This window comes from Panulirus ornatus, chromosome 63 (assembly GCF_036320965.1).
Source record: "Panulirus ornatus isolate Po-2019 chromosome 63, ASM3632096v1, whole genome shotgun sequence".
NCBI classification, from domain to species: Eukaryota; Metazoa; Arthropoda; class Malacostraca; order Decapoda; family Palinuridae; genus Panulirus; species Panulirus ornatus.
In genome coordinates this window covers 15,140,736-15,161,348 of record NC_092286.1, presented here as the reverse complement: position 1 = coordinate 15,161,348, position 20,613 = coordinate 15,140,736, and the positions used below count along the sequence as shown (strand labels likewise).

At 42.9% G+C, this 20,613-nt stretch overlaps 1 protein-coding gene across 4 annotated transcripts in view; it reads right to left on the bottom strand.

Moving 5' to 3' along the window:
- Positions 1–762: 762 nt before the first annotated feature.
- The window catches only part of LOC139745838 (uncharacterized), a 239,931-nt gene continuing 220,080 nt past the window's right edge, over positions 763–20,613 (bottom strand). For all 4 annotated transcript variants that reach the window (XM_071656434.1, XM_071656436.1, XM_071656437.1 and 1 more), the window contains exons 11-14: positions 19,782–19,866; positions 7,977–8,052; positions 4,272–4,410; positions 763–2,240 (exon numbers count right to left, since the gene is read on the bottom strand). In XM_071656434.1, coding sequence (XP_071512535.1) covers positions 2,121–2,240; positions 4,272–4,410; positions 7,977–8,052; positions 19,782–19,866 — 420 coding nt within the window. In that variant the 3' untranslated portion in view covers positions 763–2,120. The remainder of the gene's footprint in view (positions 2,241–4,271; positions 4,411–7,976; positions 8,053–19,781; positions 19,867–20,613) is intronic.

The window sequence follows — 20,613 nt, the reverse complement described above, 5'->3', positions numbered from 1 at the left end:
TGCTAATTTTGAAAGACTAACTTGCTAACTTTGAATGACTAACTTGCTAACTTTGAAAGACTAACTTGATAACTTTGAAAGACTAACTTGCTAACTTTGAGAGACTAACTTGCTAACTTTGAGAGACGCACTTGCTAAATTTGAGACTAACATGCTAACTTTGAAAGACTAACTTGCTAACTTTGAAAGACTAACTTCCTAACTTTGAAAGACTAACTTGCTAACGTTCAGAGACTGACAGTTAGGTTGCTAACTTTTAGAGACTGATTTGCTAACTTTGAAAGACTAACTTGCTAACTTTCAGAGACTAACTTGCTAACTTTGAAAGACTAACTTGCTAACTTTGAAAGACTAACTTGCTAACTTTGAATGACTAGCTTGCTAACTTTGAAAGGCTAACTTGCTAACTGTGAGAGACTAACTTGCTAACTTTGAGAGACTAACTTGCTAACTTTGAGAGACTAACTTGATAACTTTGAAAGACTAACTTACTAGTTTTGAAAGACTAACTTGCTAACTTTCAAAGACTAACTTGCCTACTTTGAAAGACTAACTTACTAACTTTGAGAGACTAACTTGCTAGCTTTGAAAGACTAACTTGCTAACTTTGAAAGACCAACTTGCTAACTAACTTTGAGAGACCAACTTGCTATCTAACTACCTTAGAGAAGGAGGAGGAAGATCTAAACACGTCACTTGTTAATTAACATGTTAACTACCTTAGGGAAGGAGGAAGGAGATTGAAACACGTCATTTGTTATTTAACATTTTTATACAAAATATTTCTTCTTTTTTTTCATTTCTATACAACAGGAAATGACCGTCCGATGTCCAGAGGATCGGGAAGGCTTACTGTGAGTAGGTCTTTGCCACTCTGGTGGACCCTCACCATAATTATTTTACATCATATGATGAACAAGACATTTTCTGATTAGGTTTGCAAGTCATAGACACATGCACACACTCACTATGGGGTATTTACTTTTATATCATCTTTTTTTTTGTGCGATAAACTATGAGGGGGATGTGGTACATCCGATCCTTAAAAACGACGGGTCATCTAAAGTAAATCCAACACATAAGTTGTGGTATTCGATTCGAATAGACTTATGATGTGTCATGGACCTCGTACTTATGACTTTTTCTCTTTTTCTTTTTCTTTTTGTTTACATAGTTTTCTCTTTTTCTTTTTCTTTTTGTTTACATAGTTTTCAAAACACTCTTCTACACACTGGCGATGCCATTCTGTCTTCCCGTCATAGGCCACTCAAATGAGAGTTCTTTCTTCAATATCGGTTCTGTGGAACTCAAATGGACAACCAATTAATATTAATGAATTTGCTTCCAGAGTATTTACACTTCATCCCCCGTTTTCTTTTAAGTGTAATTTAGGCCTCACTAAGATAGATAATATTGATTTTAGAAATTTCCCACATGTAGTGCATCTCAAATTTCCTTCTTTTGTGATTTGATTTCTCACACAGTATAACCATCCGACATGCCTTCGCACATATTCTACCAAGACATCGGACTGAAACCCAACGTTACATGTATTATACAGACAAAGAAAGCAGAACTGAAATGCTGATCCAACATCTTCAGTCTTTACCTGTAGATGTGACCAAACGAACGTCCGACAGGTGAGAACCGAAGGAATAAACTTTGCCCTTCACATCGACCTTAAACTCGAAGCGAACACCAAACATCATCCCTGTCGCTTTACCAGCCTCACATTCAATAAGTTATGAGGGTTTTCAAGTGGTGGCTTCCTTCTGAGTTGGCATCCATGTCCAGGCGTGGCATCACGGGGACCACACGACCTTCCTCTACTGATTCTGGCGGACTAACGCTAGAAACGCCATACCTGGACCATCACAACGAACGTGGAACGAAACAGCGGATGATAACACTCGGATCAACTTGGGAGATGCGCGACCTCGTCTTGTGTTCCTCTGCACCTGTCAAGTCCTTCTGTGAGACGTCTGCCCGAGGTTCCTTTCCCCCCCACCCTCACTGAGGATTGTCGGGTCTCAGCTTGAAGCCCCATCGATCAGCGTCCATTCCTAGTTGTCCTAGGCACTGTCTCCTGCCTGCTTGCTCCTAGCGCTCCCGTCGCGGTACTAGGAGTCGTCTGGGTCGCTGGTGAACTTGTAGCTGCAGCCGGTTAGTCCCTTTAACTGGTTGGGAGGCACTTCCTCCTCGTAAGGTGCCACCCTCTGCTTGCTCATCTCGACACGTACCTGCGAAAGGTCATCTGGTGAGGTTTTATGGCGGGACACAGAGAGTGGGGAGAGGGTAAATTGGGAGCTAGGGTGACACATGTCTTGTTTCTTTCTGAGAGACTTGGAAGCAAAGAAAGGTTAGAACATTCGCCTAACAAGTGAGGAGAAACAGAGCCAGAGGTTTGTGTGTGGTGATACTAGATTATCTGGGGAGATACAGAGGTAGAGAAAAGTTGGGAGGGTCACAGAAGTGAGGAGTGTAGTACTGGGGATGACAGAGAATGAGGGGACGAACACACATTTGTTATAGGAGTGTAAACCTAGGGTAAGGCAGGGGTCGTGGGTGGCGCTGAAGCAAAACGAAGGTAAAGAGGATTCTTTCTCGCTGAGTAAAGAAAACGGCACAAGTAAAGGAGAGGGTGGACAACGATCTAAGTGGGAGGAATACATGAAAATCTAATAGTTAGGGCACATAGTTGGAGGTCGAGCAGGGAACTGTAATACATGTTTGAAATATTGTTCACTTCAGTCTGCGTACGTGCCTATTTGATTATTCAAATCAAATTTAAGACTAAATACTTATGGGGAAAAATAGACTTATTAACCTGTCTGATGATAACATGCCTTGGAAAATTACGAGCAAAGCTTCAATAAAAGACTGACGAGAAGCTCTTAAGATAATGTAATGGTAACGTAAAGGTTCCTTATTTTTATGCTTCCCAGTTACATCTGAGCAGCTCTCCCCTGTTCTCCATCAGACACGTTGCTACGTGCTCTTTGCGTCATCCCTGTGTCAACCCTGTCCTGTATGAACCAACATGATGCCTTCCTAATTATACTCTGAACCTCATCACGATCGTCTTGTCACTCGCTCACTTCAGTTCACATGTCTCCTTCCTCATTTCCATCCAACACAGTCATCTCATCACCCGTCCACCATTCTTAACATTTACTACCCCAACCTCAACGCCTTCCACTCATTTCACTGTTGCTGTATCTTGGTATGTCGTCCTTGTACTCGACGCTCACACATGGTATCTTGACAAGGTAGACCCATTTTCTTTTTCTTTCCCCTGACTTTGTTTTCTGATTGTGTTGTTCCCATCTTGACTTCCATCTACTCTTACCTTCACAAACTTTCGTTCTGTATCGGTTTCTTCTTTGCTCCCAGTTTGATTATTCGACCCAGTCACCCTGCAATTCTGAACAGCGATTCTTGTCTATATCTTTTCCCCCCCTCCCATCCTAGATATCTACAGTGTCACACATCTTCGTACTGAACTGGTGTCTTTCCTCAGTTCATTTCTTATCTCCACTTGGGAACGGCATTGAGTCGTACTCTGGAACGGGAACGTCTTGGAACTGACATTGACAACATATCATGATACCCCAAGAGAACGAGGAGGTTAAAAGTTATAGTTTCCCCTCTTCTTCACGCGATGGTAGACGATTTTTTTTTTTTTTTTTGACATTTCTGGGCTCGTGTGGCTGTACAGATGTGTGCTCTGGGGGATCCAGAATATTCAGAGAAGGGTTTATACTCGAAGAAAATCACACATATATCTTCAAATTCATGTAATAATGTACTGGGCCGAGATATTCCAAGAAGCCTTGAATGATTGATGCATTTCATGTCAAGGTTGTAGAATCTCTTGGGAGGAATTATTCACGCTTCTCGAGTTAAGTTGCTCTTGGCTTTCAGGCGAACCCAAGCACCTGTTATGGGCAGCCATGAAGAGGGTGTGCAACGCTCGTGAAATACATAAATTGAAATGCTCATGTAAACGGAGTTTGATGGTCTCTGGCGTGAATTCTGTGGTCTCTGCGTTTGGTAAAACCAATTGGTCACCTCAGGTCTGTGTACGTAAATCCACCCACATGTCTCTTCCATATCAGCATGTCCATCTCACAGCATTATCATTATCATCAGTTGTCGCCAATTTCTTTCGTTCGCCTTTCGTCCAACCACACCGTCCTTCCCTCTCCTCACTTTCTCATCATCTTTAGCACGGAATGAGTCGCTCCTCTCCCTCCCTCCCTGCGACTCACCTTCTCGACGTCCCTCATCACTCGTAGCAGGTTCTGGCCCGCCAGCATCTTCAGGTCCTCAATAGACCAAGACGAGTCGGAAAGCAGCTCGGCGAAGAGATGCGGGTAGCGCGACACGTCCTCCAGTCCATTAGGCAGCCTGTGAGGAGAGAAAGAGAGAGAGAAAGAGAAAGAGAGATGCTCTGACGTGGAAGATGAGGGACTCTTGCAAGGTAGAGAGAGATGAAGAGAGACCGAGAAACAGGAAAGAAAAAAAACATGGGGAATCCAGACAACACAGGGCCCGTTGACCCATGTCTAGATGGCCTGAAGGAGAGAGAGAGAGAGAGAGAGAGAGAGAGAGAGAGAGATGGGGTGGCGCTGTGATGTAAAACGTAGTAAAGTATAGAGAAGCAGCCACTGTGAGGGGAGTGATAATTTAAGAGGACAGAGGAGATACATAACATCAAAGGAGTTATAGACGTGAATATGTGTCGGAGAGCAGAGTGTCTTCAAGAAGAGAGAGAGAGAGAGAGAGAGAGAGAGAGAGAGAGAGAGAGAGAGAGAGAGAGAGAGAGAGAGAGAGAAGGAAAATAAAATAGAGGAATTCTTACAGCCATAACAGCAGCCGAGAGAGAGAGAGAGAGAGAGAGAGAGAGAGAGAGAGAGAGAGAGAGAGAGAGAGAGAGAGACAGAGAGAGAGAGAGAGAGGGGGGGGGGGGGAGGGGGAGGAAAATATAATAGAGGAATTCGTACAGTCATAACAGCAGCCTCTCAGGAGAAAGAAAGAGAGAGAGAGAGAGAGAGAGAGAGAGAGAGAGAGAGAGAGAGAGAGAGAGAGAGAGAGAGAGAACAGAGACACTGCCATCCATCACCACGCCAGTTTGTGACGAAGAAGAGAAGGGAAAAGATAAGGAGTTTGGAATGTTGAGGTGGATGGTCGAGGGGGGAAAGATTGAGGACATTTTGGAAGAGAGAAGGAAGAAGCGTGAGAGACGGGAGGGGAGGAAGATAGGGGAACACGAGGAGGAGGAGGAAGAGTAGGAGGAGGAGGAGGAGGAGGAAGAGTAGGAGGAGTAGGAGGAGGAGAGGAGGAAGCTAGGGAATGACAAGGGAAGGAGGGGGATTAAGAGGGAAGGAGAAAGCCCAGAGAGAAGGAGAGAACATCGAAGTCATGCATGGCCATGTATACCATGTTACTGGTCATGTATACTATGTTGCTCGTCATGTATACCATGTTACTGGTCATGTGTACCATGTTGCTGGTCATGTATACCATGTTACTGGTCATGTATACTATGTTACTGGCCATGTATACCATGTTACTGGCCATGTACGTAATGTTACCGGTCATGTATACCATGTTACTGGCCATGTACGTAGTGTTACCGGTCATGTAAACCATGTTACTGGCCATGTATACCATGTTACTGGTCATGTATACCTTGTTACCGGTCATGTATACCATGTTGCTGGCCATGTACGTAATGTTACCGGTCATGTATACCATGTTACTGGCCATGTACGTAGTGTTACCGGTCATGTATACCATGTTACTGGCCATGTATACCATGTTACTGGTCATGTATACCATGTTACTGGCCATGTACTCCATGTTCCTGGCCATGTACGTTGTGTTACTGGCCATCTACACTATGATACTAGTGTTGTGCACCATGTTACTGGCTATGTACTCTTATGTTACTGGCTGTGTACATCATGTTGCTGGTCATGTTCATCATGTAACTGGTCATGTTCATCATGTTACTGGTCATGTACATCATGTTACTGGTCATGTACATCATGTTACTGGTCAAATGCATCATTTTACCGCCATGCACAGCAAGTTACTGGCAATATGTACCATGTCACTTGTTATATATACATATTACTGGTCATGTACACAATGTTACTGGTGATGTACACCATGTTACTGGTCATGTACATCTGTTACTGGTCATATAAGCAATGATACTGGCAGTATACATCATATTGCTGGCTATGTACACCACGTCATGTACTAGTCATGTACACCACGTCACTAGCCATGTACACCACGTCACTAGTCATGAACACCACGTCACTAGACATGTACACTGCGTCACTAGTCATGTACTCCACGTCACTAGTCATATGCACCACTTCACTAACCATGTACACCACGTCACTAGCCATGTACGCCACGTTACTAGCCATGTACACCACGTCACTAGCCATGTACACTACGTCACTAGTCATGAACACCACGTCACTAGACATGTACACCACATCACTAGCCATGTACACCACGTCACTAGTCATGTACACTACGTCACTAGCCATGTACCCCACGTTACTAGTCATGTACGCTGCGTCACTAGTCATGTACACCACGTCACTAGTCATGCGCACTACGTCACTAGCCATGTACTCCACGTCACTAGTCATGTACACCTCTTCACTAGTATGTACACAACGTCTCTAGTCATGTACACCATATCACTAGCCATGTACACCACGTCACTAGCCATGTACACCACGTCACTAGTCATGTACACCACGTCACTAGTCATGTACACCACGTCATTAGTCATGTACACTACGTCACTAGCCATGTACATCAAGTCACTAGTCATGTACACCTCGTCACTAGTATGCACACCACGTCACTAGTCAAGTACATCATGTCACTAGCCATGTACATCACTTCACTAGTCATGTACACCACGTCACAAGTCATGTACACTACGACACTAGCCATGTACACCACGTCACTAGTCATGTACACCTCGTCACTAGCCATGTACACCACTTCACTAGTCATGTACACCACGTCACTAGTCATGTACAGTAAGTCACTAGCCATGTACACCATGTCACTAGTCTTGTACAGTACGTCGCTAGCTATGTACATTTCGTCACTAGTCATATGCATGTCTTCACTAGTCATGTACACCACATCGCTAACCATGAACACCAAGTCACTATCCATGTACATCACGTCACTAGTCATGTACACCACTTCGCTAGCCATGTACACCACGTCACTAGTCATATGCACCACTTCACTAGCCATGTACACCACGTCACTAGTCATATGCACAACTTCACTAGCCATGTACACCACGTCACTAGCCATGTACACCACGTCACTAGCCATGTACACCACGTCACTAGCCATGTACACCACGTCACTAGTCATATGCACCATTTCACTAGCCATGTACGCTACGTCACTATCCATGTACACCACGTTACTAGCCATGTACACCACGTCACTAGCCATGTACACCACGTCACTAGCCATGTACGCCACGTCATTAGCCATGTACACCACGTCACTAGTCATATACACCACTTCACTAGTCATGTACACCACGTCACTAGTCATGTATACCACGTCACTAGATATGTACACATTTATCACTTGTCATGTACACCACGTCACTAATCATGTACACCTCGTCACGAGTCATGTACACCACGTCACGAGTCATGTACACCACGTCATTAGCCATGTACACCACGTTACTAGCCATGTACACCACATTACTAGTCATGTACACCACGTCACTAGCCATGTACACCTCTAGCCATGTACACCATATCACTAGCCATGTACACCACATCACTAGCCATGTACACCACATCTCTAGCCATGTACACCACGTCACTAGCCATGTACACCACATCACTAGCCATGTACAGCACGTCACTAGTCATGTACATCATGCCTCTTAGCCTCACTTGTTGACACCGTCGAAATCAGCGCCAATCCCGACGTGCTGGACGCCAGCGATCTGTCTCACATGGTTGATGTGGTCTGCAAGAAGAAGAAGAAGAAGGACATTATAACTTTTATTACTTTCTCACATAGATTATAATTTCCTGTGCCACAGTGAAGGCCTCGACCCTATGCATGTATGTACTTCTGAACTCACGAGACTTTATATATGTACTCCTTCTGAACTCACGAAACTTTATATATGTACTCCTCCTGAACTCACGAGACTTTATATATGTACTCCTTCTGAACTCACGAGACTTCGTAAATGTTCTTTCCTCCACAGCTGTTTCTAACCCCTTGCTGACCCCTACCCTCAAATGATTTCCCAGAATCATTAAAAAAAGAAAAAAAAGAAACACATTCTCTCCTAACCCCATCTCATGTTTTTTCCCCCCACACTCTCCATAGTGTAGCTTCGATGCACCAAATCATTTCCCCTGCCTCCTGTCTTCATATTCGTCGTCTCCATCCTTCCATATACCCCAGACTCCTCACCTTCCACTAAACCCCTTGTTTGGCAGCCTTATTCATTTCACGGAGAGCGTAAGGTTACTGCAGCTTAAAAGAACGTCTCTTGGTAATCAATTAGCGTAGGTTTTATTCCCACTAACCTTCACCGCCAAATGTAATTCTTTCCTTCCTTAACTATATTTGGAAAGTGAACTTCGATGCAAGAAACGCTCAAGCTTATATATATATATATATATATATATATATATATATATATATATATATATATATATATATATATATATATATATATATATTTATATATTCATACTATTCGCCATTTCCCGCCTCAGCGAGGTAGCGTTAAGAACAGAGGACTGGGCCTCTGAGGGAACATCCTCACCCGGCCCTCTTCTCTGTTCCTTCCTTTGGAAAAAAAAAAAACAATGAAATGCGATAAGTTCCCAAGTGCACTTTCGTGTAATAATCACATCATTATCAGAGGAGGCGCAAGAAAGACATATAACAGTCAGTTGATTTACAACGAAGAGACGTAGCTAGGACGCCATTTTGGTAAACTTGTTTACCTTTTCACTTATGGATGTAATGTAATCTACATCTTTTCCTCGGGTAATATGCATCTGAGGGCTGAAGGAGACAGCTTATACATTCTTTCCTGATTACGTTGTTCGAAAGAGACGATTTGCGGTAAAGTGCATCAAAGCCTCGGCCTATACTCGTGTTCCAAAGACTCTTGGTTTATATCCTCGAGTATCGATATGTATTACTACGCCTGAGTGTGTGACTGCTGGGGTTGTATTGCCTTGAAGTGAACACCTTGGAGACCTAAAGGGTATATGTGTGTGTGTGTGGGTGTGTGTGTGGGTGTGGGTGTAGGAGTGTGTGTGTGGGGGAGGGTGTAGGAGTGTGCGTGTGTGTGACAGGGTTTAGACGAGGGAAGCCGAAGAAAACTAAGGTGCTTAGGAAAATGGGGGGGGAAGGAAGGGTTATTGGCTCAGAACTACTGGTCGAGTACAGGGGAGAGCTTATGGTGGAGAAATAAGTAGGGTGTGGGGTGGCTAATGCTGCAGAAATGGTGGGGGTGCTGGGAAGGGAGGAGTTTATGCTGAAAGGAAGTTGTGGGGGTGTAGGTGAGGTTAGGTTTAAAAGGTAGGTTATGATGGAGAAGTAATGGGGTGCATTGGTGTCGACTTTGGGGATATGCTGGGTTACAGGGAGGTAATGCTGTAGACAGGATGAGGTTATGGGGGAAATATGTTTGAGAAATACTTGGTCAAGTGGACGATATGTTGGAGAAATGATGGGATACAGGGTGGATATGTTGGAGATATGATGGGGTACAGGGAGGATATGTTGGAGATATAATGGGGTACAGGGAGGATATGTTGGAGATATAATAGGGTACAGGGAGGATATGTTGGAGATATAATGGGGTACAGGGAGGATATGTTGGAGATATAATGGGGTACAGGGAGGATATGTTGGAGATATAATGGGGTGGAAGGGTGGTGATGCTGGGGGTATATTGAGGTGCAGGGAGGGTATGCGAGACTGGGGTGCAGGGAGGATATACGAAACTGGCGTGTAGAGGAAGTTATGATGGCTGAATACAGACACAGATTCAGACGAAGCTTACGATGTCAGACACAGATTCATAGGACTTCAGTCATCTCTTATGAAGTTAGATGAAATGATGAAAGGCATCCAATTATCTTAAAACACAAGAGATTAAGTGTGATGCCGCTCACGTATCTTGACTAAGAGGTAGGAGCAAGAGGGTTGCTAGAATAACTTCCCTCCTCCTGTGTCATCACTTACTGTAGGCTGATGAGATGGAGGAGGTTGGGTCAGTCAACACACCTGAATACATCAATCCTAGTTGCCCCCACAGACCCATGACCCTCAAGTTCCCACTCCTGACCCATGACCCTCAAGTTACTCCTCCTGACCTATGACCCTCAATAGTTACCCCTGCTGACCCCATGACCCCCAATAGTTACCCCTCCTGACCCATGACCCTCATTACTTACCCCTCCTGACCCATGACCCTCAATAGTTACCCTTACTAACCCATGACCCTTACATGTTACTCCTCCTCTCCCATGACCCTCAACCATTACTAACCCACGACCCTTAACAGTTGCCCTACTGACCTATGACCCCATGATAGGCCATACTCCTCCCATGACAGAAGAAGTTCCTCTGCATACTATGAGAGCAGCATCACACTCACTCTGCTCGTAACAAAGTCCAGGAAATGTGAAGGCAACCCAGAGATATTTTTGTCCATAACTCAGAGGGGACTTGAGTACATAGTCTGGATAAAGTTAAGCTTAAGCTTAAGCCACGTAAAGATCAAGCTGATCTTGTGTCTGACCAATGTATAATAGGAATTCCACATCAAAATAGAACATTTACCTTTCCTTCTCTCACTTATTTTTTTTTTTCTCACCATAATCTTAAATTTCTGCAAGGCAACAACAGATGATACGAGTGAAATAAAGACACTCTATTTCTCCTTCTTTCATAACTTGATCACGTCTCCTTCCTTGAGATCTTAATCACGTCTTGTTAAGAATAATTGCTACCCTCTCGAGACCCTTCATTAACTAAATTACCTCAGTTCGGTCACTGATATGAATATGAATGCATTTGCTCGCTGATATCTAATCATCCCCGAACACGAGCTTTCCCCAGTGGGGGCCCATCACAAATGAATTGCCACACGTCCCACAAGTTTTGGGACGTCCCTGGGACCATATGCGCAGCGTCCCATTTCATTATATTTGAGGGGAGTTCGTATACGTTCACTGGAATGTTAGGCTCCTTCTGAGGGGTTAGTGAGGGGTTACAGGTCTCCAGTCACGTTCCTCGTGACCCAGCACACCAGCAGCGCCTCCTGCAGCAGCCGTGGTGGTGGTGGTGGTGGCTGGAGCAGCTGTAGTGTCTCTCAGGGGTGAGGTTATGACCACTGAGAGAGAGATATATATGAGAAAGAAAAAGGGAGAAAGGAGGAAGAGAAGGGGAGATACACACACACACACACACACACACACACACACACACACACACACACACACACACACACACATACAAATGTACAAGCAAAAATAGAAAGAGGGAGATCTGATAAAAGTGAGGTGAGGAAGATCGAGGAAGGAGGATGAAAGGAGGGAAGGATGGAAGGAAGAACAAAGAGAAACATGTGGAGGTTAAGGTGGAAAGTAGACAGTCAGAGGAATAAGTGAAGACATATACCCAGAAAAGAGATTGATAAAGGTGTTGGTAAACAGAGAAAGCGATAAAGATGTGGAACATGATAAGCAAAGACACGATGAAAAGCATTTCATGTTGTACACACACACACACACACACACACACACACACACACACACAAATAAGCAAACAAACATAAAGGAGGAAATCGAAATTATGAACCTGGGGCTTTGCAGAGGAGGAGTAGATAGATAAGAAGATATCTTTAGGTTAAAGAATAGATACCATATGGAGTAGATCGATAAGAAGATAGCTTTAGGTTAAAGAATAGATACCGTATGGAGTAGATCGATAAGAAGATATCTTTAGGTTAAAGAATAGATACCATATGGAGTAGATCGATAAGAAGATATCTTAAGGTTAAAGAATAGATACCATATGAAGTAGATAGATAAGAAGATATCTTCAGGTTAAAGAAAAGATACCATATGGAGTGGATAGATAAGGAGATATCTTCAGGTTAAAGAATAGATACCATATGGAGTGGATAGATAAGGAGATATCTTCAGGTTAAAGAATAGATACCATATGGATAGTGTAAATCAACTTGAAGAGAGAATATTAGAACTTGAAGATATTGTGAGGGATTATAAAAAATGCCAGGGAACGTTGCGAAAAGTTGATACTGTGGGAAAAGAAAATGTATGGACGGACATGACAAAGAAAAAAAAGGATTAAAAAGTTTAAAGATACATACAAAGTGAGATAGTCAGAAAGTAGTAAAACTTTCTCAGTCTTGAAAAACTTCGTAGATTACCGGGTTAAAAAGCAGGAGAATACGTGCAGGCTGGGACTGAATGAAAGCAGGAATTCACAGTGAAAGAAGGATATTATTCAGGAAATCCAAATGTTCGTCTTGATAAAATAAAAATTCAATGTTGACGGAGACAAGGACCAGGAGCTAGAGGTTCAGAGGTTTGAGATCGAGGTGGGAAAGTTCAGGTGGATCAGGGGGCCCGGAAGAGGGGAAGAGGCAAGAGTGCCTTGTAACCCTCGCTCTGTGGACGGAACGAGGATGTCGCAGTGGGGAGGGTGGTTCACGCAACAGCGACAGAGGGCAATCAGGCAAGTGTGTGTGTGGAGCAGGTGGCGGCGGGAGGCTAATGAAAACGCAGACCATCCAAGTCAAATGGACACTCGTGACCCTTAATGAAACAGAAATATGGACGAGGTGTGTGTGTGTGTGTGTGTGTGTGTGTGTGTGTGTGTGTGTGTGGCGACTATAGAAGATAACAGACAAGTGAACTGCATGCTCCTCAATTGACGGAGGCAGCACAGAGATAAGCTAACAGAAGTAGGTCGGTGGAGGTCTTTTGGGCTGCTGGATACAGAATATAATTCGACTTAAAGAGGAAATGATGAGTAAGGTTAAGGGATGTAGTCATAAATGAAGCTGATAGGATGGAGTTCATACACACACGCACACACACACACACACACACACACACACACACACACACACACACACTAAATCTATATCCCATAAATATATGATTTCAATATGCCTACGAGTTTTGAATCTTATTACTACAGGGATAATCACAGCCTTTGCAAGCGTTGCAGCAAGACATATATTGACCGAAATAAAGTGTCCCAATGCATCAGGTTAAATTGGTTAACATCGAAAAACATTTTTATCCAGATTAATTTTCTTCGATATCATTTCATATCAGATAAGCAATAGTGATATTTGTGTGTACCTGGTTTCGTAAAGCTCGGGCGCAGATACGATAGAATAATTTAGCATCTTCAGCCTGAAAGAAGTCTTTGCTTTCACCATCATCAGACTTGGGATGGAGCGGGTAAGAGGCTTGGTTGGATTCAGCCAGACGAGACGGGAGGCAATATAGAGCTTTACTTCGAACTGGAGAGGCCGAGTAATGAGAGAGAGAGCGACGCACCACAAGCTCATCCAACCACAGATAGAAGCCTCTGGTCCGTATGATTGAGGAACCAAAGGCAGTTCTACGTTTTAACGTCTGCCCAACATCACCCAACATCCTTTGTGTCCTGTGGACTCCCATCTTCCCAACATCACCCGACATCCTTTGTGTCCTGTGGACTCCCATTTTCCCAACATCACCCAACGTCCTTCGTGTCCTGTCGACTCCAATTTTTGGGATGAGATGTTGTCTTCCCACATCACCTCCTTTGTGTGATGTCGCTTCCGATGTTTGGAGATGAGATGTGGCAAGAGTCCCCTCTTGTTTTTAAGGGACTCAGGTCTCAGTAATGCAGGAAGAAAATGCTCATTTCGATCCGGTTGTCTTAAACTACAGTTTCAGGAGGAGCAACTTAGCTGCACAAACTTTTGAAGTTAAAGCTGTCGTAGTTTGAACGTTCTTGTCTGTGGAGATTTTCTTTATTTTCTCCCGGGCAAAACTTTACTTTAGAATATACGATCTGGTCTCTGTCTCCTGGGCGCTAGTGGGAACAGCCGAAGGTGAACAAGAACGCACCCAAAGCAGAGTTCGCCACGCACTCTGGAACACCCACAAGGTGGGGGCAGTGTTGGGGGTATATGCCTGGGTCCAAGAGGAAGCCAACGAGGGACAGCCTCGTCCCAAGGCTCTTAGGGTCCATGAAATTTCCGATGGAATTCAATAAAATGTCCGGGCCATCATTAAGTTATTTTGGACGTTGGTAAAAGGGTCCAATCTCTCACATAATCCAATCAAGGTCGGCTGTGAAAGAAATGACAAAAAAAAAAAAGAGATTGACCCACCAGCGTGTTGAGCTAAAGGCCGTCTCTCATAACATGATGAAAGAATAGTGAAACTGATAATGAAATATCAAAAGATAACATATTTTCTCGTGATAACGTTAGTGATAAAAATCATTACAGTTTCCCATAAGCATGTTAAAGTAAATAAAAACGATGTTGTTTTGGAAAATATGGCAAACATATTTTTAGATAAGATTCGACCATGTTTGCAGTTTTCTTTCAGTATATTTATGCGATAGATTATTAATCTTCGTTTGTTCAGTGGCTTTAGTCATAGATACTATTCATTTTTTTTTTAATCTATTTCCACATCTCATTAACATTTCAAGGTTTCTAAAAACCCCTTTATGTTTGTTCCAGCAATAACTGCTCCGTTACCTACCGGCAATAGCCACTGAGCGAGCTGCAGGGAAGGTATACCATGGATCATACGAAGCCATTTATAAGGTATGTCCAAAATACTCTTAATGTCAGATACCTTTTTCCATCTCAGAGATATTCATTGTCTTCAAAAAAAAACAACATTCGTCTTGCAAGTAATGTTTTCCATTAACAAAAGCTTCTTTCGATTTATTATTCATGTCTATTGATTTTTGGTTAATCGTAGTTGAAGATGTAGTTTTGATTGGAAATATCTGGTGACTATAGGACGAACCTATTGTTTACGAGAACACGTTTTGCGACAGATCTCTGTGTGGGGGGGTGTTGGGTGCATGCGTGCTCCTTGGTCATGCGTATGCATGCGATCTTCCGTAGGAGGTGTGAAGCCGTGCCCGTGTTTGACCTTACCTGCACGTTGTGTCGCGTGCTGCGTGCCTGTGTGACCTGGCGCGCGTACCATGCTGGTCTTCAGTGCGTGTGTGTATATATATATGTGTGCGTGCAATGCCTTCCACATGTATGTAGTTATGTGTGTGTGTGTGTGTGTGTGTGTATAGGGAGGTAGTTGTACACTCGTGGGTTCCATCTCTTGCTTGCGTATGTATATATGTAGTCACCTATTTGGACAATGTGTTGGTGGAGTTCTACACACGAGGGACACAAGTCTCTTCTTGGTCTTTCCCTACGATCATGCCAATCTATTTTTTCCAGTTATTGTATGCTAATCATCATTCACATTTTCATCACCTCACGTACTCCACACATCCATCTGCTCTGGTGTTCTAAGATCACTTTTATGCCTCTGTATTTAAGGGGTCCTTGCTTAATTTCTTGTTATGGTCTGTGGTTGCTTGATCTTGGAACCTTTCTAGGAACTGTTCACTGTTCAATGTCGACATCATCAAAAAAGTGCAGAAACGTGAAGGTTGTGGTCAAGGTATTACCCATTTTACTCTTCTTTCTTCTGCGGTGATTTTCACTGTCTCTGATTCTCAACTGTATCTAGGTCCTTTTGAATTCTGGTATCATCATCATCATCATCATCATCATCATCATCATCATCATCATCATCATCGCCTTCCTCTGGACCTTCTCTAATAGTTCAGTGCGACCCACTGAGTGTGTTGACTGAACTATGGCATCATCAGCAGACGTATTCAGGTTTAAGTCCACTCCTTCAGGTAAGTCATTTACACAGATGAAGAAGAGCATTGGTTCTGGAGCCGCTCTATTCTCGACGGCTCATCTGACCTCAGTCCTGTTGTGTTCTGCTGCACAAAGGCGACTTCCTACTCAAGGAAGGAGGTCTATCCCTTATTCCCACCCAAGCACCCAGTTTTGTTTTGTTTTCAACCAACGTACCGTGTGGTATGGTGTCAAACGCATTCTGTAACTCACTTGAAGGTAGAAATCTACCTCTCCCTCCCTTTCGATCAAAATGGAATTCAATCCCACTTATGAAATTAATATATTTCCTACTCATGACTTCATTTCCTTAAATAGTATTTTTCTCTCATTTAGGTAATTCTCTCTCTGCAAAATCTCAGCTGATTATCTTTTTCAGTGATTTGCTCTTCCCGCTCGTCAGAGACATGTAGTTTAGCGGCCTCCTACAGTGTCATTCTCTACAATAATTTAAGGGATCAATCAAGCGTATGTGCCGTCACTTTAAGGAGAGACTTTAGGTGCGCCATGAGCCTTAAAGGGGTGAAACCTCTCTGGTAGACTACCTGATTATAGCTTTCTAGCTTTTTCAGTATTTTCCATGACCTCTTCCCCATCCTGTGTCGCTGGATTTGGGGCTATTGTGTCTTTCAGAGTGAAAACACTGTGTGTGTGTGTGTGTGTGTGTGTGTGTGTGTGTGTGTGTGTGTGTGTGTGTGTGTGTGAAGCAGCCAGAGACCATTTACCTGCTCGCTTGTGTACTCAAGCATGCCGGCACGTGTGCTCCTACGTTAGCGTGTGAACTTACACGAGCATAAAGTCTTTCATGGGCGTGGTGTTCCTGTGCGTGTGTGTATGTGTGTGTGTGTGTGTGTGTGTGTGTGTGTGTGTGTGTGTGTGTGACAATTAAACCTTCACTTGTGATCGTGAATGTGATCCTTGCAATCCAGTTGATCACACAAACCAAAAATCTATTCCGAATTCTCATAGAAAAATAAAAAGAGTTGAAAGCACTTAACTTCTTGAGGACGATTACGAACTTCCGCAAGATGGAATTAGAATATTACAATAAGATTAACGATACGTAACCTCACACGCTCGAAGCATGTATTCCATGTATTCCATCCCACATAATGCCATCACGGTCTGCCTACGGCGTCAGGGTGAGGAGTGATATATATATATATATATATATATATATATATATATATATATATATATATATATATATATATATATATACATATATATATATATATATATATATATATATATATATATATATATATATATATATATATGTATATATATATATATATATATATATATATATATATATATATATATATATTTTTTTTTTTTTTTTTTTTTTTTTTTTTTTTATACTTTGTCGCTGTCTCCCGCATTTGCGAGGTAGCGCAAGGAAACAGACGAAAGAAATGGCCCAACCCCCCCCCCCCCATACACATGTACATACACACGTCCACACACGCAAATATACATACCTACACAGCTTTCCATGGTTTACCCCAGATGCTTCACATGCCTTGATTCAATCCACTGACAGCACGTCAACCCCTGTATACCACATCGCTCCAGTTCACTCTATTCCTTGCCCTCCTTTCACCCTCCTGCATGTTCAGGCCCCGATCACACAAAATCTTTTTCACTCCATCTTTCCACCTCCAATTTGGTCTCCCTCTTCTCCTCGTTCCCTCCACCTCCGACACGTATATCCTCTTGGTCAATCTTTCCTCACTCATTCTCTCCATGTGCCCAAACCATTTCAAAACACCCTCTTCTGCTCTCTCAACCACGCTCTTTTTATTTCCACACATCTCTCTTACCCTTACGTTACTTACTCGATCAAACCACCTCACACCACACATTGTCCTCAAACATCTCATTTCCAGCACATCCATCCTCCTGCGCACAACTCTATCCATAGCCCACGCCTCGCAACCATACAGCATTGTTGGAACCACTATTCCTTCAAACATACCCATTTTTGCTTTCCGAGATAATGTTCTCGACTTCCACACATTTTTCAAGGCTCCCAAAATTTTCGCCCCCTCCCCCACCCTATGATCCACTTCCGCTTCCATGGTTCCATCCGCTGACAGATCCACTCCCAGATATCTAAAACACTTCACTTCCTCCAGTTTTTCTCCATTCAAACTCACCTCCCAATTGACTTGACCCTCAACCCTACTGTACCTAATAACCTTGCTCTTATTCACATTTACTCTTAACTTTCTTCTTCCACACACTTTACCAAACTCAGTCACCAGCTTCTGCAGTTTCTCACATGAATCAGCCACCAGCGCTGTATCATCAGCGAACAACATATATATATATATATATATATGCATATATATATATATGCATATATATATATATGCATATATATATATATATATATATATATATATATATATATATATATATATATATATATATATATATATATATATCAGTCGACTTCACAAGGCCTCCAGAACGACGTAAGGTCATTTCTAATGGCATAAACTATGCAGGCTCAGAGCGGTAGGATCAGCGAGCATCAAGCCCCCAGATAGAGGCGGCGAGGGTGGGCCATCTGAGGCCATGACTAATTCATCACCTTGAAGGGTCGGATGTGAGGGAGATAAGGAGAAGGAGGGAGGGAGGAGGATGGAGAGAGACGGACGGGGGGGAGCACACACACACCTCTGCAGTCGGGTGGTTCCTTGCATGATGCAGCGAGCCAGCAAGCATGCCAGAGATTATCTCCGGGAACAGAGGGGTGTCATTAGCAGTGTTCTGGCCGGCCTCCCTGCGGGCCATTAGTGATGCGAGGCACTAGGGGGTTCAGTAGGTGTGGAGCTCGCGCTCTCTCTCTCTCTCTCTCTCTCTCTCTCTCTCTCTCTCTCTCTCTCTCTCTCTCTCTCTCTCTCTCTCTCTCTCTCTCTCATATATATATATATATATATATATATATATATATATATATATATATATATGTATATATATATATATATATATATATATACATATATATATATGTATGTGTGTGTGTGTGTGTGTGTGTGTGTGTATATGTTTATATGTGTGTTGGGTGTGTGTGTGTGTGTGTGTGAATGGGTGAGTGGGTGGGTGTGTGTGTGTGTGTGTGGCGTGCTCATTGGCTGTAACGTGGTGCTGGAGCATGAAGGTGTTGGCTCTTGTTGTGACCAGTTGATTTTTTTCTTCTTTTTTATTTTGATAAGAAATAACAACCAAAAAATAAGTTACCAAGATGAACCTTGGTAAGGTCATGATATTTGACATTTTGATGAAGGATTGAAGACAATACCTTCCATGGCTTTTCATGTTCGCTGATTCAGCAAGTAATGTTTATAAGAATAACAAGAAAGAACAAAAAGACAGACAGACAGATGGACGGAAAGAAAGACAGACAGACAGACAGACAGAAATAGACAGACAGACAAACAGACAGACAGACAGAGAGAGAGAGAAAAAAGAAAGACACAAAAAGACAGAGACAGACAGAAAGACAGACAGAAGGTAGACAGACAGAAGATAGACAGGCAGAAAGACAGACAGAGAGACAGACAGACAGAGAAAAAACAGTGGGAGAGGTGGACTGAAAAGAGACGGATATGGATGGGAGCAACTGGAGTTACATGGAGACACACCCCCTTTGAGAAGCAGGGAAGCAAGGGCTGTAAAGGAGAGGTGGAGGAAGATGTGGGTGTATGGCACTTACCCACGACGTCCCTGACGGTGGCGTGCTCGCTGCAGGTGAGGAAGTGGTTGTAGAAGCTGACCATCACCACGCCTCCGTTCATCGCCTGAGGGGGTCAGACCACACGGGGAGGGAAGGAAGAACAAGTTAGAGTAAGATATAAACTATCTATTTTTTTCTCTTATCTGTTACTTAACTCTTATTATAAATAATCATTTCAGACCACACTGGGGAAGGAAGAACAAGTTAAATCAAGATAAAAAGTATCTTTTTTTTTCTTGCCTGTTACTTAACTCTTATTATAGTTCATCATTTCTTATCTTTGATTACTATCTTTTTCATTAGTTATTTTCGGTTATCTTACTTTATTCCTAATACTGATTATTTTCATTTTAGTGTAGCCCATATTCTTTCATCTTCTTGCTCTGCTTCATAATTTTCTCATATCTTATTTTTATAGACATTTTTATCTGTTACTGCCTGTTTTACTTCATCCTCCTCTTTCTACTTCTATCTTCTGTATTATACAATAATTAATGTTCTTTTTTGCGATATTTATTCATCACCTGTTGCCTTTGTGTTTATCAAGTCCTCTCCTCCCCCACTATCATCAAGTCCTCTCCTACCCCACTATCATCAAGTCCTCTCCTACCCCACTATCATCAAGTCCTCTCCTACCCCACTATCATCAAGTCCTCTCCTACCCCACTATCATCAAGTCCTCTCCTACCCCACTATCATCAAGTCCTCTCCTACCCCACTATCATCAAGTCCTCTCCTCCCCACCATCATCAAGTCCTCTCCTACCCCACTATCATCTAGTCCTCTCCTCCCCACTATCATCAAGTCCTCT